The sequence below is a fragment of the Cupressus sempervirens genome, chromosome 2 (assembly GCF_028749045.1).
Source record: "Cupressus sempervirens isolate cs-2001-9-10 chromosome 2, ASM2874904v1, whole genome shotgun sequence".
In the NCBI taxonomy this organism is placed as follows: domain Eukaryota; kingdom Viridiplantae; phylum Streptophyta; class Pinopsida; order Cupressales; family Cupressaceae; genus Cupressus; species Cupressus sempervirens.
This window is the reverse complement of record NC_143119.1, coordinates 783,639,042-783,664,948: the sequence shown is the minus strand read 5'-3', so window position 1 is coordinate 783,664,948 and position 25,907 is coordinate 783,639,042. Positions and strand designations below refer to the sequence as shown.

Here is a 25,907-nt window from a genome sequence, read left to right as displayed (position 1 = left end):
TAACATGACCGGTAGTGTTGGCGCGACACGCCCACCGGTACCACGGGGACGGAGGAGACTAGAACCCGTGACCAACTCCCTGCAACATGGAAGATTTAGACAATCGAACTAGGGCCCCCGCCCCTATAAATCACGTCTTTCATTCATTGTATTAGACCATAATATTTTTGGTAGGGATAAAATTCAATTTTTTGCAACCAAAATACAAATATTTTCTAACAAGTCTATCATGAATTAATGATTGCATTAATTACATCTTCATCCTTTCCACATTCGTGACAAGTTGATTAGATTTTTCAAAAAAAATAAAAAAATCATTTTATCTTCCACCTCAACTTTGGACAAAAATGAATGTCTAATCAATATTAATTATCACAATTTATATTTTTTTACCAAGTTCAAATATAAAGTTAAATGTTTTATATCTCTTATTTTAAATATTTTTATTAGTTTTACATTGATGTTTATTTTTGCCAATTGTAAAATACTATTTCTTTAAGTTTACACTATGTTTTACTAGTTACTATTTTACAATCTTGCTCTAATTTTTTAATATCATTTTACAAATTGTAAAACTAATACTACCCCTCAAACTTACTAGATATTTTGGTAGTTTAAATTATGGAATAATAATTTATTTTTTAAAATTAAATATTTCAACTTATAATTGAATTGGTAGAAATAAATAGTTTATTCATATAGTATAATTTTTATTGTTATTTATATATTTTTTTAAATAATATAATTATTAACATTTTTAAAATTCCCTTCAACTCTTTCTATCATTCTACCTTTACTTGTCCTTATAATGACATATCATTCTTTCTTTTACCTCTTTTCATATCCTTCATTTCTCTCTATAAATCTCTATTTTCCGTCTAATTATTGAGAGTAATTTGATGCATTGTGTATCGTATTACTATGTAACCGTTTTATTAAGAAAAAAATAAGTCTTCAGTATTGTTTAATGAGAAGAGACTATGCAGCAAACTATTTGACTATTTGATAGTAATTATTAAATATTAGAAAATGGTGGAAATTGGTTGAAATAGTCGGCAACACCTCTACAGCCACAAAATGCACTTCCATACGAAGGAGAGGAGTTAGTCAATTTTAAAAAAAGTTAAAAAAAAACAATGTAAAGGAAGTGCATTTTCGTGGCTGTATAGCCACGGGCGAAATAGTTGCTGCATAGCCGGCTCCTATTCCCGACAATTGTCGGAAAGCATGTGCATTGTTTTGAACGTGCGTACCAACTAAAGGAATATCCGTGGATTTTTGTCCGCTGCCGCATTGTGATTGGCTGGCACTAGTTTATGATATTTCCTTTAACAGAATCAGTGATGCAGTTTAGGGATTAACGAAAAGTACAAAAACATAGCAGGGAGAGTTCCAATCCATCCGGCGAGGACATTACTAGGTAAATAATCAGTTGCTACTTTTTCTTTGTAGATCAACTCATCAGATATTACTTTTGCACTGTAGATCAATTCATCAGCTTTACAAACTTGAATTTTCCTTTTAGTTTGACTGAATTATCAAGTTATGGCTTTACAAAATTCTCTCCTAATTTAGTATTCTTTTTAACAACAATCGTCTGTCTACTAGAGAAGGCCGCAAGTTAGGGTTTACTTAAACTAGGGTTTTCGTTTTGTATTAACCTGACGACTTAATTCTTTGCTGAACAAGGAAATGAAACACTTTTCGATTATTACGAAGAACGGGTGAACAATATTAATAATTTATTAGGTATTTTGACGAATAGGTTTCACGTGTTTTATCGATTAGTTTTGTAGTTACCAGTCGAGGGCAATATATCTTAGATCAGTTATGTTTGTTATGGCGAGTAAACATACATTAGCGTCTGAAGGCTGTGCTTACCTACGCTTATGCATTATATGCCTTTTTGCAGCTATCCTTTCTTATGGTGCAAAAAGGGTTTTCTTTCTCCTGTTTAGTCACTTCATTTTTTTCTTTGTGCTCTCATATCAAAGACAACTCCTCAAGTTTCTTTAAGCAAAATGACGCTAGCAAATTGTTGCTCTGGCACTCATCGATTGATCCTTGCCCAAAATATCCCAAACAGCTTGGTGAAAACATGCTTGGATCTTAACCTAGGGCTCTCCCGTTATTGAGATCAAAGACAGCACTTGTTCTAAGCAAAAGGGAGCTAGCAAATTGATTTTATGGGCCTCATTTATTGATCTAAAAACTTGATTTAAGAAGTAAAGTGTTGGAGGGTTTGATATCCCTATGCACTGCACATTTCATAGCTCTGTGATGTAGAGTATTAAAAATTTAAATGCCTTGTCAATTCCATTGGTGTCTCAATGTTTTGCAGACTATGACAGACATCCTTTTTCTCTCTTATCCGTATGTTACAAGCTCAAATTAATGAGCATAGAAATCATTTTTACAAACATGAGGATGAAAATTATATTTAGATAGAATTCATAGTCAAATTTTTAATTAGTTCATTTTCAAATAGATTTTGTCTTTGTTCTTGCCATGATTGAATTCAACATTCTGTGGAATGATTTGGATGTAACTGCAATGGCTTTGTTCCATCACTTCCAACATGATCTTTGTCACTTTTAAATAATAAATTATGTTCTTTGAGTTTCTTGTGTTTGTTTATGTGATGTCCCCTCTTTGCACTAAGTCAGATGTTGTTATTATTTCTGGATTTGATTGTGTAACTTTTTTTTGCATCAATGTGGATCATACTTTGTGATCCATCATTAGGATTTGTAAAAGAGAGCTCCTCTTGATGATTTATCACAAAGAGTGATCCGAAATGTTGATGCAAAAAAAGTTACACAATCGAATCCAGAAATAATAACAATTTTTCATGGATTGTGGAAATCTGCTTGCTCTTGATTAGATGGTTAATCCATTAGCCTATTTTTGAGTCCTAATAGGCTAAATGGTTTATGTTAAAGGGACTTTGTGTCTTGATCGAGTTTATGCAAGAGTTTTCCAATCTTTCTGGCAGGGTTGCAGTTTTTAGTGGGAAGCTAGTTGGAGTAGTTTCAATTAATGGCAAGTCAGTGGTTCACCAATGCTTTAGTAGTGCATAGCTTCTACCTATATAGTTGACAAGTTAAAAGGTTTCAAGGAATACTTGATTTATTGGCTTTATTAATCTTTTAAATGTTACCTTATAAGTCTCTCTGATAAGTACCCCACGTCCTAGTCAGACAATGTTGTTCTAAAAGGGGCCAATGTATTTCCTTGAAATGAGTTTTATTAGTTTAACATTATGCCTTTGAAAGTGTACACCTAATGTAAAGGCCAAAAATGTTTTTAAAATGCAATTTAAAAGGTAAGGGAGGGTGGATGCCTAGGAAGTGAGATACAAGAAGATTAAAATAAAATTAAAAGAAGCCTAAAAGAAGTGTGGAATTTTGGAGGTAAAAATGGTATTAAGCTTGTGTTACCCTTATTACGATAATAGATAAATGTCTATTATTAGTTAATGGTAATCTATTTATAATCTATCGTAAATATTAGAATCTTTCTAATATTTAGTTATATGTAGTTATTTGTTAGCTTTTTTAGCTTTCTATTAGCTAGAATAGAATGTTTCTATTCTTTACGATTGTTTCCTAAGGAAACATCGCTTTATTCTTTTGTATATATAGACCTCGTGGTCTCTGTTAATAACAAACAAGTATTTTACCAATTACTTTATAATATGGTATCAGAGCCAATACTTTAAAAAAAAAATCGACAAATTTATAATTTCTTTCGAAATTGTTTATTCAAATTATTCGAAATTGTTTCAGTCTCTATATCTACAACCCACTTAGGGTTTCTGCCTTGAGAAATTTGAATGCTAGTCTACAACTCCTGTTTTTTTCTTTCAATCATGCGATTTGAGGTTATGGTATGAAATCGTGGCATGCAATTGCGAGTTTCAGGCTTTGTTTTTGTGTCATCCATTAAAACGCGTCCTCAGACATTCGCGTATGTTGTTGCTGGCTTCTTTTGAGAAATCACGACATTCATGGACAAATTTCTCCTACAGTCATGTTTTTAGGGCAGCCTTCAAAAATTGCGGCAGAAAGGGTCATTTTTGTGGTGTATTTTTTTCTTTTTTGCAGGTGACTCTCAGAGCTGCATTTTCTGTCGTTTTTGGAGTTAAATCTCCACATCTTTAGCATTCTTCAGTGTTGTCTTAGCCTCTAGTTGAGCCCAACAACAAAAATCGACAAGTGCTGTCCCAATCCATTATTATTCTTTGCAAATCCAACTTTAATGGCTGTCGACCTGATTTTCTACTCAAAACCCTAATTTTTGAGCTCGATTTTTTTTTTTTTTTTAGATTCTTGGTGGGTTTTTTGAGAGCTCAATTCGGTTGTCTGTTTTTATAGTGTGCCTTGATTTTCAAGCCATCGGATCTAGAAATCGACAACATATGCTTTCTAGATTTTTTGAGCTCTATTCTGGGTCATCCTTCAAATTTTGTGGGTCTTAGATTTTTTTGCCTCAAAGAACATGCCTTCATAGATTTTCACAATTTTTCATTAAAAAGCATGCCATGGCATCTCTAACAAACATTCTACTTGAGCACAACTCAAAATTCAATGGTGAAAATTATTGCACTTAGGAAGCAGTGGATCATATCAATTTTTGAATCGCGGAATATCGATCAAATTGTTCTGGGTGTTATGAAGCATCCAACTACCCTTTGTACTGATTAGGATACATGGGATCTAAATAATCAAGAGGCAGTGATGCTTCTCAAATTATTCGTGATTGATGATCAACTCTCTCAGATTCCATCCGGCAAGACAACTGCCGAGATATGGACACATCTCAAAGGTCTTCATGAGACTTCTGACTAAAGCAGAGCTTTCCTTTTGAAGAACACTCTGTTTTCTATTATCATGGATGAGCGAACCTCGTTCCAGGCTCACCTGTATAGGATTCATGAAATTCATGATTAGTTGCTTGCCATGGGTTGCAAGATGGAGGAGTACATTGTGGTTATCACTCTTTCGAGTTTACCAAAGTCCTATGAGCATTTTATTGAGACTCAACATCACGTCTTCTGGTGTTGATCTGAAGTTCACTGATTTTTGCACACTTCTGTTTTAGCAAGATCGATGGAAACAAAAGTTCATTAGCAGTTCCAACTCCACCTCCATAGAGAATGCAATGTCCCCTTTCTAGGATGACAAACATTTGTTCATGGATTGGCCTACTACTGGAGTTCCCATAGGAGGGATCCCTAATTTTAGGGGACTGATTGGGAGTTGTCTAGGAGGCTTCTAGAGACCACTGGGGACATTTTGGAGATGTTGGACGCATCTCCTAATTTTTAGGAAGAACTCCCACTTCACTGACACACTTTGAAGATGCACACAATAGAGAAGATTCATTAGTACTAAGTTTCAGAGTGAGACTCAATTGCCTACTTTTTAGGAGGCAGTTATTTGATTGTAGGAGGAAATGGCTACCTTTTAGGAGGTTGTGATATTTTTTAGAGTTGAGTTTCTATTAGATCACCCCTGGTCTCAATTTTATGAGATTTGGGTGTGTTCCCTATTTTTTAGGAGTATTCCTAGATTTGAGGGTGAAATTGCCAATTGACCCAAGTTGTCCGACATCAGTCACAGATAGGTGACAAACTCAGTTGCATGTTTTGGAGGTGTTTGGGTTGTTCTTTGGCTACTAGGGAAATATTTTAATATATTTAAATATCCTCCTAAGTTAGCATTTTAATAATTCCAATAAGGCTAAGTGTTTAGCCATTTTGGAGTAATAAGGAGTTTTATGGTTCCATCTGGATCGATTTGCCATGTGTGATAGCTCATTGGAAAGAGCTAAGTCTCTACTATTTGATTATTACTTACTGGGACCTATTTGATGCTTGGAGCTATTTGTCATTAATAAAGTAATGATTTCTTTCTATTTTGACGGCTTTATGGGGGGAAATAATGTTATATTATAAAGTTCAAATGAATTCCACTTTAGGGTTCTTTTCGGGTTCGAATTGCCTTGGAGAGGGGACATAAGGAGAAGGCAACCTAAAGGTGAGTATCTTATATCATCTTATCAACCCATTTTGGACATTGTTGCTCTGGAAGAGCATTCCTCACCTAGGACGCAAACCCTAGTGCCGAGAGCAGATTTGTTGGGATGTAGCCCTCAACAAGATCAGATTCGAAGTTCTTATGCATACAGCTTGATCAAGGCAAAGAATCGATTTCTAGTATTGTAGTCACACTTTGCAAGCAGTGGAATTTTAGGGAAGGTGGCCACTTTGGTTCAACCTGGCGTTTCTCTATAGCAGCCCATGCATTGAATTCTGGGGTGTTTATTTGCAATAGACTGGAGTTGTTTTATTGCAACAACTTGGGCTTTATCATTTGAACTTGTTTGATTGTAGCTGGTTCCCATCTTCAACTGGCATCAACCTTGTTTGAAGTACATTTGCATTAGTACTATTCTGAGATAAATCAGACTTTGTTGGTACAATTTTAGAATCATTTCCAGATTAATATTTATTGCTGCATATGATTTCTATCACTTCTATTTTATGAGTTTCTGTTTTTTATTCATTGTAATACCTATATTCTGAAAAATACAAAAAGAAACAACATTCTTCTGCACCTTCTGTCTAGCTCTATAAGATCAAAGAAAAATCTACATGAAAATATATTTTATATAATTAAACATTATAGCAGCAACAGAACAAATATCCATTTGGAATAATTTAGAGAAATCCTTTGCTACCAAATCCTTTTAGAAGGATAAAGGCAAGTTTCAACAGTCTTCTCAACAAAAGTCCTATGGTCCAGCTTTTAAAGACCCCTAGAAGAACATTCAATGCAACTATTGCCACCGGTTTGGTCACATAAAGGTTGAATGTCGAAAAACGCTTACTTCTAATCTAACCAATCAGGTTTGCAACCCAAAGCGAATAGTGCAGAGCACACTGAACAGTCGAAATCTACCTTTTACACCGTCATGGCTAAAATACCTGTAGATCATGTGAAGTCGTTTGCCTGATACATTGATTCAAGTGCCTTTCGTCATTTTACTCATCGCAGAAACTAGTTTACTGACTACCAACCTTATTCAAATTTTATTATTTTTGATGGAGGAGAAGAGTACACCGTTGTCGACAAAGTCAACATTTAGACTCAGTCCTGTGGGAGGTATCTTATTTTCCTTGTTGTGTACTACGTTCTAAGGATGGAACCAAATCGACTCTTAGTCAGTTAGTTATTGCGACATTCTCCACACTTGGATGTTACCTTTAGTTCACATAGTGTACCATCACTAATAGGGCGACTCAATCAATTGTTGTAGTGGGTCTTGAGGATCATGGTTTATTTTGACTTACTGATTCTAGTGATTCTCGGGACTTAACTATGGCTGCTTGACAATCTTCAGTTAGCACACTTTGACATCAACGATATGGGCACTTAAATGTGCATTATCTCTCTCAGATTGCTTGGGGTCAGCTTGTCTTTGGATTGCAAGAGATTTAGACTCAGCAACTTGGAGTTTGTGATGCATGCCAGTGTGGGAAGCAACATTGCACACCTTTCACCAGTGGCGATTCATGGCAAGCTTCTCAGGCACTTAAGCTTGTTTATGCCAATATCTGTGGCCCTATGGCCACTCCTTCTGTTCATGGGTACATATGTTTTCTGTTGTTTGTTGATAATTTTTGTAGAAAAATATGGGTATATTTTCTTATAAAGAAATCAAATGCATTTCCCGTATTTTAGAAGTTTAAACCTTTAGTTGAAAAAGAGTCTGAGAAATCTATTATTGCTCTTAGATCAAGCAATGGGGGGGAATTTTGTTCTAATGAATTCTCTAGCTTCTTGGATACTCGTGGCATCAAATGCCAGTTAACCACACCCCACACACCACAACAAAACAGTGTAGTTAAACAACGGGATAGAACAATCATTGAGATGGCTCAATTCATGCTCGAACACAGACATCTTCTGAAGAAGTTTTGGGCAGAAGCAATCAACAATGTAGTTTATCTTTTGAACCGGTCACCCACAGTGGCGGTTAAAGGTAAAACTCCGAAAGAGGCTTGGTCAGGTCGCAGGCCCAAAATCAGTCACTTAATGTTTTCGGCTCCTTTGCTTTTATTTGGATCCCCTATGCGTCACGCACCAAGATGGATGCCAAGAGTCAAAAACTCATGCTTGCTGGATACAGTAGTGTTCACAAAGCTTACCGCTTGATTGACACTGAGACATCTCGTCTCCTGTACAGTCGTGATGTAGTCTTTGATGAGCAACGAGGACCATTCATGCGTGATTCTCCTGTTCCTGATTCGGCAGACCAGCGTATGAAGGCTTATGATTTGGGAGTTAGGCTTCCATTAGGTCGACCTGATGGGAGGGCTCCAGTAGCTCCTGTAGCTCTAGTTATGCCAGTGATACTTGTATGGACACCTCTAGCTTCTCCTGCAAGATCACCTCGATATGTTGATGCTTCACCTAAGGTTGATCCAGATTCTTTAGATGAGGAACTTGCTCACCAAGCATCTCCTAATACTAATGTTGCTCATTCTCCTCTCCGACCTAAGTGGTGGGCTAAGACGCTTGCTGATCTTTGTCATGATGAGCTCATTGGTGAGAGAACTACTCGAAAAAGAGCAAACCTACAGAGTTTGTTAACTTTTCTCTTATGGCCAACATTCATAGTGTGTTTGAACCTCAAACATATTCCGAGGCTAAAGGAGTTCTAGAGTGGGAACATGCCATGACTACTAAACACCAGAGCCTGTTGAAGAATAACACTTGGGTCCTTTTTGATCTTCCACCAGGGAAGAAACCCATTGGTTTCAAATGGGTTTACAAAATGAAATGCAAATCTAGTGGTACGTTGGATAAGTACAAAGCTCGTTTAATTGCGAAGGGCTTTTCTCAGTGTTAGGGCATTGATTATGAGGAGACCTTTGCTCCTACTGCAAAAATGAGCACAATCAAATTAGTCCTAGCTATGGCAACACAATTTGGCTGGAAGGTCCATTAGATGGACGTCAAGAGTGCTCTCTTGAATGGTGATTTCCACAAAGAGGCCTACATGATGCAACCTCCTGGTTTCAAGGTTGTTGGTAAAGACCATTAGGCTCTCAGATTGGTGAAAACACTCTATGGCTTGAAGCAGTCCCCCTTGGCATGATACATAAAAATTGATAAGTACCTTAGTGATCAAGGCTTCAAGAGGAGTTCTTTAGACTCAAATTTGTACATCACGACTATTGACAATGATATCATCCTTCTGGTTGTTTATGTGGATAATTTAATCATCACTGGCAGTTCGACATCTTTGATTCAGGGAATCACACAGAATTTATGCCAATCTTTTGATATGATCGACCTTGGGCTCATGCATTATTGCCTAGGTGTTGAGGTTTGGCAACAATCTTCTGGTATATTCATCTCTTAGTCCAAATATGTTAGGGCTCTATTAGACAAATTTTGTATGCAAGATTGCAAGCCTACATCTACACCCATGGAGAAAGGCCTCAAGTTATTAGCCAAGTCTGATTCTCCTCTCATTGATGATACTACATATAGGCAACTAGTAGGCAGCCTTATGAACCTCTCTGCTACTAGGCCTGACATTAGCTTCGCAGTCAGCTAGAGCTCACGCTTTATGACAACTCCCAAGGCTGATCATTGGATGGCCGCAGAGCGTGTGCTTCGTTATGTGAAGGGCACTTCAGATTATGGACTTCTTTACTCTCGAAGTTCTAATCTGAGACTCATTGGGTTCATAGATTTAGATTGGGTAGGCTCTGTTGACAATAAAAGTCAACTTTTGGATATGCATTCGGTTTGGGATCCGGTGCCGTCACATGGACCACTAAGAAGCAACGTGCAGTTCCTCTCTCCTCGGTAGAGGTTGCATACAGAAGAACTGTTAAAGCAAGATGTGAAGCTGTTTGGCTTTGTCGAATGCTTGGGAATATGTAGATGTCACCAACAGGACCATCTACTTTGTTTATTGACAATGAAGGCATTATTAAGTTAGTCTGAAATCCATTCTTCCATGAATGAACCAAACATGTGGATGTTCATTGTCACTACATATGACAGCTGGTTGAAGACGGGACAATAGACTTGCAATATGTTCCTACCACAGATTAGACTGTAGACATTCTCACCAAGCCTCTTGGTCTTGATAAGTTTGTCAAATTAAGAGGACAACTTGGTGTTGTGGATAGATTAACCATTAAGGGAGGGTATTACAATAATAGATAAATGGTAATCTATTTGTAATCTATTTTAAATATTAGAATGTTTCTAATATTAGTTAGTTGTAGTTATCTGTTAGCTTTTTTAGCTAGAATAGAATGTTTCTATTCTATACGATCGTTTCCTAAGGAAACATCGCTTTATTCTTTTGTATATATAGACCTCTCAGTCTCTATCAATAACAAGCAAGTATTTTACCAATTACTTCGTAATAACCCTAATCCCCTCCTTTCTTCTTTATAAGAACATCTTGTGTTTTGGAAACATAGTGATTGCTGCTGCAGTGTTTCGAGGAAGGATAATCTGCTGGTTTGAGGATGAATACCCTCTGCCGAGACATCAGTTTCAGTGGTGAAAGACCTAGTCAAGCTGGTTATTGTTAGGAGATTAGAGTTTTGGAGTATTGGTGTGTGTTTTGGGGCATGGAGAGAGATTTTCAGCATGTTCTGATGTGGGTTTTCAGTATAGAGTTTGGTGTGTGTTTTTCAGTAATTTGGTGACCGTTCTTCATTTTTGAGTGAGTAGGGGTGGGTTTGGCTTGAAGTTTATGAACAGATTTCTGGAAGATATTTTTCAAGGAGGCTGAAGCACGTGTTTAATGGTAACTCTTAAAATAGGTTTACATCCATTTCTGGGTTTTTCTAAGTGGATTTGTTGCTGCTAGGCGACAAGAACTGATAGAGATTGCATGAGTTTTGCATAGCTTTTAACACTATGATTGCATCTGCTATGCCAAATTTGTAAGCTCAGCAATCTTGTGAAACATGGGACTGCTTGTATGGCAAGAGTAGACCTCCAGACTGAGCTGGTTCTCCTTTTGTGACCACCTAAAACTACTCTTAATGAATGGGAATAGGGTAAGAAAGAAATTTGGTTGAAAAAACAAAACTGTAAATTTGCATTTACAAAAAATTCTGAATAAATTTAACACTCAGAACCGACATTCAATAACCAGATTTTAAGAAGACCCAAGCTCTCAACAACTATAAAAAGGAAAGATATTTTCCAACCTTTATTCTGAATCCAAGGAAAATTGCTGCTGCAATTCCTGAAAATTAATACAATATTCAAGCATGAATGAGCTCTGAGAAGCTACCATACAGGCAAGAGAAAAGAAAAGAAAACCCCTCAAAATGAGATACAAATGCCTTATAAAAAAGGTCTTCCACCAACTCCAGTGCAAACTGAAGAATGAACTAGACTTGAGCTGAAACCAAACTCGATGTCAACTTTGTTTTCTCTTCCAATCATGCAACAATCCTTTGGGTCGGATTTGCAAGGAAAACCCATGAAAAAGAGGTGAAACTGAAAGTTACTGAAGTCTTAACTGTCTGAAAGTGAAAAATGTCCTTCATTCGTGCACAACTAAAGGGAAACTCAAACAGGCTCCAATTATCATACCAACTACCTCCAGAACTCAAGATCTGTGCAAAAATAATAAACATTTACTTATCTAATTTTATGTGTATTTAAATTTTAAATCATTAATTATTTAAATAATGTTGAATATTACTTGATAAATATTAATATATTAAACTCGCTAAAATGAAAAGGCTTATTTGAATGATTCTGTGTAGAAACCCCTAAATTCAAAGTACTGATCATTTCCTTTTATTTTCACTCACTTATTCTCTGTTCGGCATTTCGCATGTCGCCATGAAATTTTGAGGGTTTACAGATGGTTTATTGATGACCTCTGCGGATAAATATTGCAGGTTCTTCATTTGTTATACATGTACAACTTCCATGCCTCATGCTTCTCTGTGTATACTCTCTTGGCTGCGGCCCTACAAGGGTTCTTTGCGGGTTTTTTATTACTTGCATTGTATAGGTCTTTACCATGGTATTTATAAGGTCACTGGTAACTCTTGCTGTATGCTGGGGCTTTTCTTTTGTAAAGAGGGTTCTGTTTTCTAATGCTATTCATGTCCTTTAGACATCTCCATTATTCACAGAAATCTGTCATGGTAGGCCGCTGTTATATGCTTTATTTGACCTCATAATAAATGAAACCCTTGTCTTTGTTATACGGAAATCAACAAAAATTTTTAAGATAACTATGCTTCCAATTGTGTATCCGTACTTTCTTGATCTGTCAATGTATCTTCAAACACTTGTTATCAGTATGCTTGATGGCTATTCCTTTATGTATTTTACCTGTAACTATTATTTGTCTTTAAATACTGTCCTTTACATTCCATATACTGATGTTCTTCAACAGATGAGTGTATTTTAGCATTTTAATTTTACTGTGCTGGATCATTTTGCCAGCACTTTGTGCCGTGATTTGATCTTTAATAAGAAAACACCTCTTAAAACAATGAAACATCCTCCTCAAAGAAGCAATTTGAAACAGAAAATTCATTCAACTGTAAACAAGATTCCTTTCTCGAAAATGCAGTTTGCCCTATGAAACGTAATTTCTCATGCATGTACATGCTGCTTGCATAGCATCATTGGCTCTTTACTGTCACTGTAGCATGGCATGTTTTCCTGAACTTCTCACTGTCCTCAGTATGACCTGCTCCTACTTTCCTGGGTTATGATCCTCCACAGTGATAGCAATGTTCTTCAATCTTGATAACTTGACGACTGCATTAATGCATTTGACTGTCATAAACATACACATCAACTTGCTCTTGTTCTTGGCTGGTCCTGTAGCTGATCTGTTATTCTCCTGGTTCTTAGCTGGTCCCATGCATCACATCATTACTTAGCTCTGTGGTTTAGGGTTTAGGGTCAGAAATTGCACCTCATTGTCATATGGTAATAAATGATATATTGATAAAAGTAACAAGTCCAAAGAAAAGGAAGTATATGACTGCTATGGCTGCCTTGGGGATATTATTTTTTATCCTGATATTACATGCTCACTGACTGTTTCAGATATGTTGCATTGGTAACCTTTGTATCACAACATCATTATTCCTGATTTATTCACCCTCCTGAGACATGATATCTTTTTATATGTCTGCACTGGTATCGTGTATCAGAGATCTTGATACCTCGTTTGCTAACTGATTGCTACTGCTTCTTAGCACTGTGAGTTGTATAGTAACAATAGTATGCATTGCTTCTCATTGTACTCCTGTACCATTGCTTCTTGGATAGTGTTGACTGCTTTTCTGCTTCTTTGTTTTGATAGCTTCATAGGACTATGAAATAAGTCCTGGGACAGTATCTATAGCTCTATTCATGCCGTATCTTAATTTATCACTCAATGCTGATTACATGCACTTGATTTACTGCACCAATGCATTTTATAATTAAAAATGAGTTTACAGCTGCATGTTTCTTATTTATTGGCTTGCTGGGCTCAATCCTTATGGGAGTCCATTTTACCCCACATATTAATAAACAGTGAATGTGTACCTGTTCTTGCACATGAAACAAACTCGTTAGATAAAAAGCATTGATTCAAACTTGTTTCTGTTCCTTCCTTTCTGATTTGCTCTGATCTGATGCACTATGTATATATTTACATATAGCTGTTGATGTATAGATTTAGGATTAAGATCCTGAGCTTTAACACATATTTTATTGCTCTGCAGGTATTTGGAAGACATGAGACAAGCTGATTGAAGAAGAAGCTGCTACAGATTCAACCACGGTCGGTCATTCATCAGGCAATGACAGATCTTTCTCACTAATCTGTTCTTTAACTTTTATGCATATTTACTTCAAAATGATGCATCTTTTTAGTCACTCCCTCGGCTTGTGTGGGAGACATATCTTATTTTTATGAATAAAAAAAATGGTTTCTGATGCAAACATTTGTATGATTGTCAGTTTGTCATTATAGTTGCATATTGCGATGTACCTTTCTTTATCAGCATTCATTTCAGTAAGAATAATTAATAATTAAGCCAAAATGTACCTTACACCTTAGTTGCTTAAGCTGCCCAAGCTCTACCTGTTTGAGCTGGAAGCAAAAAATAGGTAACATTTTTGACTTCTTAGGGGTGTTTGTCTGCTAAACAATTAGACCAATTGCCTTTGCAAATCCAGTGGGGTACAGAACCATATCTCAACCTTAGAAAACTGAAACCTTCTCTCAACTAAACCTGAAACACATTTTCTGAAACTCAAACACACCAAACAGGACCGAAAACTGAAACTAACTGAAACAGTCTAGGATGCTGAACCTCATTATCATTGTGTGGGCCAAAATCATTATTGTATGGAACAATGAGTTGATCAACTCCTGTCTCGTAGGATGTAGGAGTGAGTTGAAAAGATTCATTGTCATGAAGGATGCATTCTTGTTTGATCAAGACATGATAATTACAGCATTGCTAACTGGAAACCAACTAGTTGAAACTCAAAATTTGTGCAAACAACACTTATTGAGAACTGAACTGAAAACTACCCTACCTAAGCTAATCAATCATTTAGCCTTTAGATGCATTCATTTATTGACTGATTGAAATAGTTACCCTTTCTCACCAATAATGAATGAGTTGCATACATAAGAACAACTAAACAATATGAAATATGACTGGAAATACAAGCAGATGTTGTAGCATGTTTGAAAAATCAGAAGTCAAATCACATACCTGTTGATTTTGACCACACAGAATGATGGTTTGGGTTGCATAACTGGGATGCATCTGCTGTTCTATAACTGGAAACTCATATTTAGGTTCCATTCTGGAAGATGCCCAATTTGGCAACCTCTTGAGATGTTAAACTCTGGACTCTTACTGCTGATTTCTATCATTTCAATTGCCTCTTCAACCACCATATGAAACTGACTAGAAACATTAAGTTCACGAGACAAAAGAGAAGCTAAATGTGTCATCAACCTGGTGATGCTGATCAAAAACCTTTTCTTCCCAAGGTGTCAAATGATCATCAAGATAAGAGCAAAAACCTTCAGTTTTGCTTTCTAAATTGCTCCCAAAGCTCATACCATGGAGATTTGTGGTTTGCTGATTTTCCTGCTCTATATCCACCAAATCTGTACCCATGTCAAACACTCGAAATTCCTCCGAAATATCTGTCCTTTATGTGCTCAATGTTCAGATGATCCTCATGCCTTTGGTGGTCACGACTTAGTCAGTCTGTTAGTTCACACATTTTCTTCATATTGCTAACACATAAATGAATTTCAACAAATAATTCAGCTTCAACTTGAGAATCAGTAACCAATTACATGACAACAACCTGCTGTTCCTTTTGGCAGCTTTCATGAATAATCAAAACATCAAGGTCTTGAACCTCTTCTTGATTTCCTACAATTGATATGGGTATAATCCGAGTTTCATGCTCTTCATCACTCACAAAATATTGCAGCTCATGAAACAAATCAGACGAAATTTGGAAATTATCAGCCTTATTTAATCGCTATAACCTAAACTAACAAATCTGAAGAACCCTCTTGTATAGGTTCATTGGATTGAGCTTCTGGACTTGGCTCTTCAAATGAGTGAGGACTTATAACACTTAGAATCTCAATAGTGGACTCAGGAGACTTACCATGCATAAAGCTTGGAATCTTGGCCTTAGAAGTCTCTTCTTTCATTAGCAGATCTTTTATAGTTGAAGGAGCTGGTTGATTTTGATTTTCCTAAGCTTGAGCCTGCAAGGCCTTCAACAATACGCCTTGTGTTTCCAGCACTTTTTTTGTGATGTTCCTTTTGTAATCCTAGTTCTTGATGGTGTACCTCGTGTTTTCAGCTCTTTGTGTATATTTATTTGAATACTGCATCTTTTTGGTCACTCCCTCAGCTTGTGTGGGAGATGCATCTTACTTTTATGAATAAAGAAATGCTTCAAATGGGTGTGACTCATAACATTTGGAATTTCAATAGTGGGGGTTCAAGAGACTTACCTTGTATAAAGCTTGGAATCTTGGCCTTAGAAGTCTCTTCTTTTAGTTGGAGTTGAAGAACTTGTGTTTCCAGCTCTTTGTGCATATTTACTTTAATGATGCTTTTTTCTAGTCACTCCCTCGGCTTGTGTGGGAGATGTATCTTACTTTTAGGAATAAAGAAGTGCTTCAAATGAGTGAGGACTCATAACATTTGGAATTTCAATAGTGGGGACCCAGGAGACTTACCTCCCATAAACTTGGAATCTTGGCTTTAGAAGTCTCTTCTTTCATTAGCAGATCCATTGTAGTTGAAGGAACTGGTTGATTTTAATTTCCTAAGCTTGAGCCAGCAAGGCCTTCAACAGTATGTCTTGTGCTCTCAACACTTATTCGTAATGCTCCTTTTGTACTTCTAGTTCTTTATGGTGCACTTTTGTGTTTCCAGCTCTTTGTGCATATTTACTTTTATGATGCATCTTTTTAGTCACTCCCTCTGCTTGTGTGGGAGGCGTGTCTTACTTTAATGAATAAAGAAATGCTTCTAATGCAAACATTTGTTTGATTTCAATTTGTCATTGTATTTGCATATCATGATGTACCTTTCTTTATCAACTTTTAATTTCAGTAAGAATACCTAATAATGAAACAAAATGCACCTTTCACATTAGTTGCACAAGTTGTGCAAGCTCCACCTATTTGAGCTGGAACGAAAATCAGGTAACAGTAGCATTGAGTTTTCTAGCTCTAAAGTGGCCCCAAGAGTTAGTGCCCAGCTTGGTTGTGCTGCATCTGCATTTCCAAGTCTTGGAAAGAGGTTGTCATTGGAGTTTGATATTGCTGACTGCAAACAGAGTCTCTTGGAGTAGACGTGGAGCTGTTGGACACATATAATACCACCTCAAAGAAATTGTCCTTGTAATACTCAAAGTCTAGGTGGCGCTGGCTCTAATTTCTGAGTGTTATCTCACACACCTCGAAGTCTCTAATAGGTATGCAATATGTTTAGATATGATTTGAATGCACTTAATGCATGATTGAATGAAGAGTAGAAATGATCAGCTCACTGCTTATATATTATGTTGCATATATATCATGCTTGTGTCTATTCTTCATAATGAGTGAAAATCTGATTGCACCAAACAGCAAACTGATTTCACTGGTTCCATAAACTTGTGAACTTATTTCAAAATAAATAAAAATAAAAATCAGGGGTTGTCATTATGGTTTCCTTTTTTGATTGGTTATATTTTAATGCTTCGGAGATCACTCTTTTATCTTTGAATTTTTTTATGGACATAATTTTGTTACCATTCCCTTTTTACAATCTCAATTTATTTTGTATCTTATGCAATGTGGTGCATAAATATTAATTTCTCTTGTAATTTGGATTTATTTGCATGCCACCAATCAAACTCAGTGATATCATTCAGCTGTTAATAAGTGATTGCTTAAATAATAAATTGTCATGGGTTTTCTTGGGGTTATGGGTAAATACAAAATATTGATCATAATGATTATGTTTTATGTGGGACACTTTTTTTCTATGGCATGGCCATTTAATATAGCTTCAGTAATTTGTTTGTCCCTTGAAACAGTTGTTTGGGGATGATTTTGTTTTCAATATGGTACCTTAGCTATTTCATCATTTAAATCTGTAGACAAAAGTTAAAGTGGGTGCAGTCAAAGGGGGCAATGAGTGTTATTTCTGCACATTTATTTCATCCTAACACATATAATATACTATTCTATTACCAGTAGTTCAAAGTTGGTCTTTTAAAAAAGCAATAAATTTTGTGACACCACATCAATGCACCAAGATAACATCACTTATAGGTAAACAATTATCAACAAAACATGATTTAGTACACAAATAACTTATTGCCAAACTATTGGTCTAGCCTTTTATTTGGCCTGTTGGGAAACCTCAACAAAAAACATACTGATACGGCCTCATATTTGATGACGTGTTATGACTTTTATCAATTCAGATTACTATATTATTTTCAAAATTCTGAATGATTTTGGACTTATCTAATGAATCCAAGTTTCTGGAGATTGGGAATATTTCTAGCAAGTTGAAGTTTTTGAACTATGTTACAACTTACAACTTACAATGATGCAGGCACTTTCAGTACAATTGTCTTTGTGTCATGATTTCGTAGTTATTTTTTCGTTTCTTCCTTTGGCTATTGGAATAGTTTGTAAACTGCTTGCAACTTGTTTTTGGTCTGTTTTGCAGTAATATATTTAGGTCACAATGTCAGAGCAGTTTCAATTTCCATCAGTTGTACGAAAGTTATCGGGTCAAACATTCCTTGGTCCCACATTCACACTGACCTGGCATGTCAACCAGAATGCCATGCTCCAACCTTATGGAATGCTACCAACTCCCCTGCAGGGTTATGGTGGTTTGCAGAGTGCATTTTTGCAGTCATCAAAATGGAACAATACAAATGTGGCAACTCCAGCTGTTTCACCTGTTTTTGTTACAGCACCCTCAGAAAAAGGTGTGAAAAGTTTCATAATTGATTTTTTAATGGGAGGTGTTTCTGCTGCTGTGTCCAAAACGGCAGCTGCTCCCATTGAACGTGTTAAATTGTTGATCCAGAATCAGGATGAAATGTTGAAGTCTGGTCGGCTCTCTGAGCCATACAAAGGCATTGGAGATTGTTTTTCCCGAACAATTAAGAATGAAGGTTTCCTTTCTTTATGGAGAGGAAATACTGCTAATGTTATACGTTATTTCCCCACTCAGGTACATGGCTGTTCTCATTTTTCTTCAGGATCAGTTAGAAGGTATTGGTTCCTGTTGATGTAAATTCCTGGTAGTGTAATTCTAAATGGCTATTCACCTGGACAATCTCTATGTTTTTTAGTTTGAAATGTGATGGCTTGCATGACAGGCACTCAACTTTGCTTTCAAAGACTACTTTAAGAGGCTATTCAATTTCAAGAAGGATAAGGATGGTTACTGGAAATGGTTTGCTGGAAATCTTGCTTCTGGTGGTGCAGCTGGTGCATCATCACTTCTTTTTGTTTATTCCTTGGATTTTGCTCGAACAAGGCTTGCTAATGATGCCAAGGCTGCAAAAAAAGGAGGAGAGAGGCAATTTAATGGGCTTATTGATGTCTACCGTAAAACACTAAAATCAGATGGCATTGCTGGTCTTTATCGTGGATTCAACATATCATGTGTGGGGATTATTGTATATCGTGGTCTGTACTTCGGAATGTATGACTCTCTAAAGCCAGTTGTTTTGGTTGGAAAGCTTGAGGTGCGATTCCATATTCTCCATTTATGTTAGGCATACTTATCTTTTTTTGGCTCTGATCAAGTACACCTCATTAGTTGATCACCACGTAATTTCTTTAGCATTGGATCTTCTGACATCAGTCAATTATTTCCTTTGTCTAAACAGGCTTATAATTTCAAATCAAGATTTATAATTTGTTATATGAACAGACATTGCAATAGCTAGGCACTGAGTGTGGTCATTTTACATTTTTATTGTTTGCAGAATAATTTTCTTGCAAGTTGTTTACATTTTTATTGTTTGCAGAATGACTTTCTTGCAAGAGTTTTTTCCTGGTGGGCCCATTAAAATTGGTGCTGGTCTTGCATCATATTCTATTTTTATTTCCTTGTTGGGGCATTACAATTGGCGGTGTCTTGCTTCATATCCTATTTTTGTTTCGTTTGTCTTAGTTGGCGTATAATTTAAAATCTAAGATTTATTATTTCTAATAAGAACAGATATTGCATAGCTAGGCACTGAATGTGATCATTTTACTATTTTATGTTTGCAAAATAATGTTTGCAAGTTTTCTTCTTGGTTGGGGCATTAGAATTGGTCATATTCACATTTTTATTGTTTGCAGAATAATTTCCTTGCAAGTGTTCTTGGTTGGGGCATTAAAACTGGATTTTTAACATTTTAATTGTATGCAGGATAACTTCCTTGCAAGTTTCTTACTTGGTTGGGGCATTACAATTGGTGCCGGTCTTGCTTCATATCCTATTGACACTGTTCGAAGAAGAATGATGATGACTTCTGGCGAGGAAGTGAAGTACAAGAATTCTTTGGATGCTTTTCGACAGATTCTGAAGAAGGAAGGCACCAAGTCTTTATTTAAGGGAGCTGGGGCAAATATTCTGCGAGCTGTTGCTGGGGCTGGAGTCTTGGCTGGATATGACCGGCTTCAGTTAATTCTTCTTGGAAAGAAATATGGCTCTGGTGGTGGAGGCTAACCTTATGAGTTTGATGGTGATGACAAATCATTTAGACATTATGTTTTGGCAGTTCGAGCCATTTTTCTGTTTCCTAATAAATATATATTGGGCTAAACTAATTACAATTTCCAGGAGACTATGAAACTGTACAAGCTCATTATATTTTTCCATCTGGAATTTGCAGATGAGGATTTGCTATGATATCAGGCTCATAATTTTCATATTTGACATTGTGGATAAAAACAATTTCATTATAATTTAGGAAAACTTGGTTTTGTGTTTTATTTATGGCACATTAACTATGTGTTATGAGGAGAGATGCACTAAATCGTTTGGTATGTGGTGTTAGCGTCTTCAACTTTTTTAATGCCCCTTTCCCTTTTTTAAATCACTAGATTCATTAAAGTTGAATTTTTAAAGTGTGAACAAAATGTGAGTTTTATACTCTATTTTGGGGCTGCTTGGAATGTAGTCCGACTTGGATATCACAAGCAGAACGATAGTTGAATACAATTTGTTTGCCTCGTAAAACAGACCAATGGTTATAATTTGTTTGTGATGTGAATAAGTTGATTCAATCATTAACAACTTATACTTTTATGATATGTGTAAAGGTGTTGATAGGTAGGAAATATGTTCCACAGCAAGTCAAATTGTGATATTGCTATCAGGATTCAACTATGTAGTATCAGAGTCAAATTCATTGACCCATGTTTTGCGAGTAGTGATTAACAAGAACACATCTTTCATAAGAATGAATAGAACACCAATTATTAGATCTGCATGATGCTCACAAAAGTGAAGCACTGGAATCCCTGGGAGGTAACTATCCCAGCACTACCGCATCTCTGAGCATACTTTACCACGGATTTTCCTCCATGGTTAATCACACCCTGCTTGCAGACCTTCGTCAAGTCTTGACCTTAGGAACCATTCATTATTAAGCCCACTATGCTTGCAGACCTTCACCAAGTGTTGTACCTTAGGAACCATTCATTATTAAGACACTTAAGCTCATTAACTAATAAATAGGAGATCCCACTGCAATTTTGGCTAATCCATTTTGCAGCAATATTAATAGAAGTCAGCTACTCCCTTTTGCAAGAGGTACTCAGCTTTTCGCATGCTGGATGTAAGTCTCATAAAGATGAACTGCCGATATTTGACTTCTGACAGGTATTTTTCTATTATGAAAATGACAATTACCCTGAAAACGAATGGTTTGTCACAATCTAGCAACATTTGTTACATAACGATGTCGTAAAGTGCTCAGTAACAATTGTATCAGCACAGACGAAAGTATGCGTGATGTGATTGTTGCAGCCGTTTTAATTTATTCATATGAAAATTCAGATTTTGAAGTATTGCAGAAGGTAGAGACAAGCTTTGAATTCTTACTGCGAGGCTTTGGTCACTTGTATACCCACCTTACAGTTGTTTTGGGAATTGTATGAAATTATAAACCACTGTATTCATGCTTCTCTAGTTTGCAGTTCAATTCAAATTAGAGTTTTTGTGTTTAGGGTTTAATTGATAGCTTTTATATTATATCCAAGTTAGATCTCTTCTCAACTTCTTTGTATGATTATATGCCATGGCACTGATATGTGCATAAACTATTTCTTTTGATCCTCAGGCTACTTTACCACCTGTATAGGCTACTTTACCACCATGTATTCTATAAAGCAGATCAAAGTAGAGGTTTAAAGAACTTGGAGGTGGTTAAGTTTGCACGAGCATATTACAAATGGAGTTGCTCTTCTTTTTTCAACCTATTTTCCTCATTATGCATATTTGAGACTTGCTTCTTGGTAATATGGAGAAATTCTTGTCTTGTAAACAAGGGAAGAGAGCCGGGGTTGGATTTGCTCCTTATCAATTCACTTGTTAGTTAAATGGGTTGGCAAGAATGCTGGTATATTTTAAATAGCAGAAGTAGATAAAGACCAGCGTGTTTGTAAAGAATGAAGTCTTAATGATTGAGGGTCAATTGTGGGGTTCATTTTGCATATAATTATGATCCTGAATTCTACAAATTGATTAATTTGTATTACTGGACTGCTTGAAGTTTACCCCAATTGTAACTGTTGTTTAATTATACAAATATGCCTCAATCTTCTTATGATAGGTATGGCTGTTTGTTATAACCCATGAGCATCTGCAAATGTTTAAGGTGGTCCACAATTCTCCTATCTCTTGTAATCCTGAATATACTAGAGCCTCAAGGTCTACTTTGATTCTATATTTGTGTTAGAAATGAGATCAATCAAGGTCTTATTTTAACAATAATCCTGCTCATAAGGTCTTGTGTAATGAATGCAATGGCCATTTATGATTTAATATATTAAAAAAACATAGCACTAGCTATTTAGGGATTCGATGCTTGTAAATATATATGCATTGCCCATATAATATTTTCATCTGATGTTTTTATATTAAAATAGCTAAAAATAGGCTTGTACAATGCAATATTTTTAAAAATTACCATTGTAAGCCCTTCTTATCCTAAATCACACATTTTTTTTGAAAAACATCCATTGTTATACTAGATGGTTTTCTTAAAGCTAAATATTGTTGATTTTGACATAATTTTTTAGAAGAGAATTACGGGTTGACGACCCCATGGACACTATTAAAGATAGTTGTTGGAAGCAAATATATGGTGGTATAAAATTTCTGAAGTAGCATATCATTTTTAAAGAAGCACTTTTGCTTATTTCTAGCTTGCCCCCCAACCACCGTCTCACTTCCATACCTTTCGCAAAGCTTATTTTTCCTTTCTAAGTAGTAGCTACTCCTCGAAAATAGGGAACAATTTTAATTAATCCTTTTTTGGTAAATAAATATATGCACGGGGACACATCAATTGCTTGAATATAAGTAGAAAATGCATTTGATCGCTCATCATTTACTTTCGGTTTGGTTTAGTGACCTATCAATTGTTTGTAGTTCATTGCCAATCCGTATTTACCTAGCCATGATTTCCAACCCACTACCAATCTCCAACAAACAATTGTCAAAGAAATTAGCAAATTTGTGGGAAGGTTGCAACTCTAAGTCCTTTTGTATTATAATTATGTATTTACACTTAACCAATAAAGTCGCCGGGTTATGTTTGTGCTCTATATGGTTGTGATGATAGTTGTGAAGCGTCCATTCATGCAGTTCTAAAATGCAGTGTGCATAGAAACTCCGAAAAAATGAAGCAATTCCCAACAATGAAGAGATTCATTCATGAGAGGTCTCTAAAAAGAATTTTTTACTAGGTGCTATAGTAAGAGACTTGTTTTGCTAATGCATTGTGGGTGCCCATTTAAAAGCTACACTTAGCCATGAAATTGGAAGAAGAAAGATTCTAAAAACTATTGGTGTAATGAGGTGTTTGTCCAAGTGATTGCTTTGGGCATCTTATCTGCCCATGATTCGAAAGAGGAGTAGTTAAGAGATTGAGGAATTGACTAAATTGGAAGTTAAGTGGAAAATGTGCCCAATTGCTCAGTTATTTTTGTCGAACAAGTTAGTTCCAATTATATTAATTGCAAGTTCAAGATGGAGGGATATAGCCTTTGAACAGTTGCTATTGTTTAGAGGCCAAACTTATTGCACCTCAAACAATTGTTCGATATTGGGAGAAATGGGAATCTAAAGAAAAGACTGTCTTATGTACTGCAGAAAAGGGGATTTGCCATCTTTGAGATTTTGATAGAGTTCCTAGAGATGAATGACCTAATACCACCTCACTTATGTTAGCGTTCCAACAATCTAGGGAAATTAATTAAAGTTAAATAGAAGAACTAAATAACTAGATGCAAGTCTCTAAGTACGAAGAACAATAAAGGTACAATTGCAACAAGGGTAATAAAATCACCACTACCCAACCATGTGAAACCAAAGGTCCACTCCCATCGTGCTAAGGAGATAACATTAGTTCCCACTTGAATAACAACCACATATTACAACATTGGATCTAGTTGAGGGAATCTTGATAGCTCTCTATTACATAGATATTATATGTATAGAGATAGCTAGCACATGTAGGAAACCTAAGACAGTCTCTTTGAAGCTTGACCCCCTAACGACCTTGTACATACAAGGCTACTAACTATGCAAGACTTTAATCAAACATCTTCTCCTGCTCCTAACATTCAAGGCATGGGTGAAGAACACTTTATCTTATTAATTCATTTTGAATACCATTTAATATTTATGTTATCACTTATTAACCTACAACAAGTTACCTTGATGACCACTTTAGGGCCGCGACCCTAATTGCAAACCACTTCCCCCTTGTACACATGGATAACCTACCCTAAGCTCATAAGCTAAATGAATATCATAAAAGCATAGTGATCACATCTGGGTTCATAATAGGCATCTAGAACTCATTATTAGTCCTCAAACAAAACCATCATAACAGAACTCTTCAATAACTACATAATATGAGCTTCACATTTAAGGTTGGGTCCAATGATCAAAATACATAAGCCATACATTTACAATGACAAATAACTTTAACCCAATCTCTTGTAAACAATTTGAAAAGTTCTACTAAAACCCCAAATAAGCATTATAATACAACATGACACCCACATGTTGCCAATTATAACACAAGTTTTCAATTATATAAAATATTCAACTTGTTTTCTAAGATGTGAGACCCCATCTCTTAAAGGACTTGTAAGACCATGTTTCTTAGGAGAATTAATTCAACTATAATAAACTTTCATTAGATTATTAAAGCTCAATTAATTAATTGATTATATTTTTTATAACAATATTCATAGTGACATTAGCATACATGATGTGTTTTATGTATCTTCCTTCATAAATGGATGTATCCTTGCTATCTAGTTAAAAAGATGATTAAGGAGCTTCCTTTGTGAATAATTTAAATCTGATTATTTGAATCTCATTTAGTACTCCATGCATTTTTATTTGCTAGTCCTCATAAGTCTTTTGTAACCATGTTGCACCAACTCTCTGTATTATGTGCAAATGCGCATGTGGCACTTGTTATAGAATGCTAGTCCTTACATAGAATGGAATATGTTACTAAACTTATGAAGAGTTTCATATATTTTTCCTTTGTGAATAAAGCTTTATTGCTATCATGTAATGTAATGGAAGTATATGCACATTTTCATGTTATCAAATACCTTTGTAGGAAAAAAGAGAATTGTTGTGCCAAAATGAGACTTGAATTGTGATTAACTAGGAACACGATTCACAATTGAGGTGTGTGTGTGTGTGTGTGTGTGTGTGTGTGTGTGTGTGTGTGTGTGTGCGCGCGTGATAATGCACTTTACTTCAAAAATATATGTTTTGACGATACACTATGGATTTAGACTCTAATTCACAAGGACTTAATATTGTAGTTGTGTTAATTCCAATACTTAAGATGACGATGTTATGATCCATTATTACATGCATTGTGGTTACCATGGGGGATGCAATAGGACTATTCAATATAATGTTAAATTGAATTGTTCATAACAAATTATAGGTTAACAACAATTAGGTGGTTATATAATAGGATGGCTCCCGCTCCTGTTCCCGCTCAAATACTTGGATCTCCTGTTCGAAAATTTGGTTCTCCCACGCATGGCTCCTCTGC

General features: G+C 35.9%; 1 protein-coding gene across 3 annotated transcripts; it reads left to right on the top strand.

Annotated features, from left to right (window-relative positions):
- Window positions 1–1,359: 1,359 nt before the first annotated feature.
- LOC149575831 (ADP/ATP translocase 1, mitochondrial-like) lies at window positions 1,360–20,577 on the top strand. 3 transcript variants are annotated; one of them, XM_089815630.1, is made up of 6 exons: window positions 1,360–1,420; window positions 13,799–13,873; window positions 16,914–17,051; window positions 18,302–18,817; window positions 18,966–19,337; window positions 20,012–20,577. In XM_089815630.1, exons 4-6 carry the CDS (start codon window positions 18,320–18,322, stop codon window positions 20,309–20,311), a joined length of 1,170 nt encoding a protein of 389 aa, XP_089671756.1. In that variant the 5' UTR covers window positions 1,360–1,420; window positions 13,799–13,873; window positions 16,914–17,051; window positions 18,302–18,319; the 3' UTR covers window positions 20,312–20,577. The 3 variants fall into 3 exon arrangements, with proteins under 3 accessions (XP_089671756.1, XP_089671755.1, XP_089671757.1); XM_089815629.1 differs by lacking the exon at window positions 16,914–17,051; XM_089815631.1 differs by lacking the exons at window positions 1,360–1,420; window positions 16,914–17,051 and adding an exon at window positions 1,533–1,749.
- The last annotated feature ends 5,330 nt before the right edge of the window (window positions 20,578–25,907 follow it).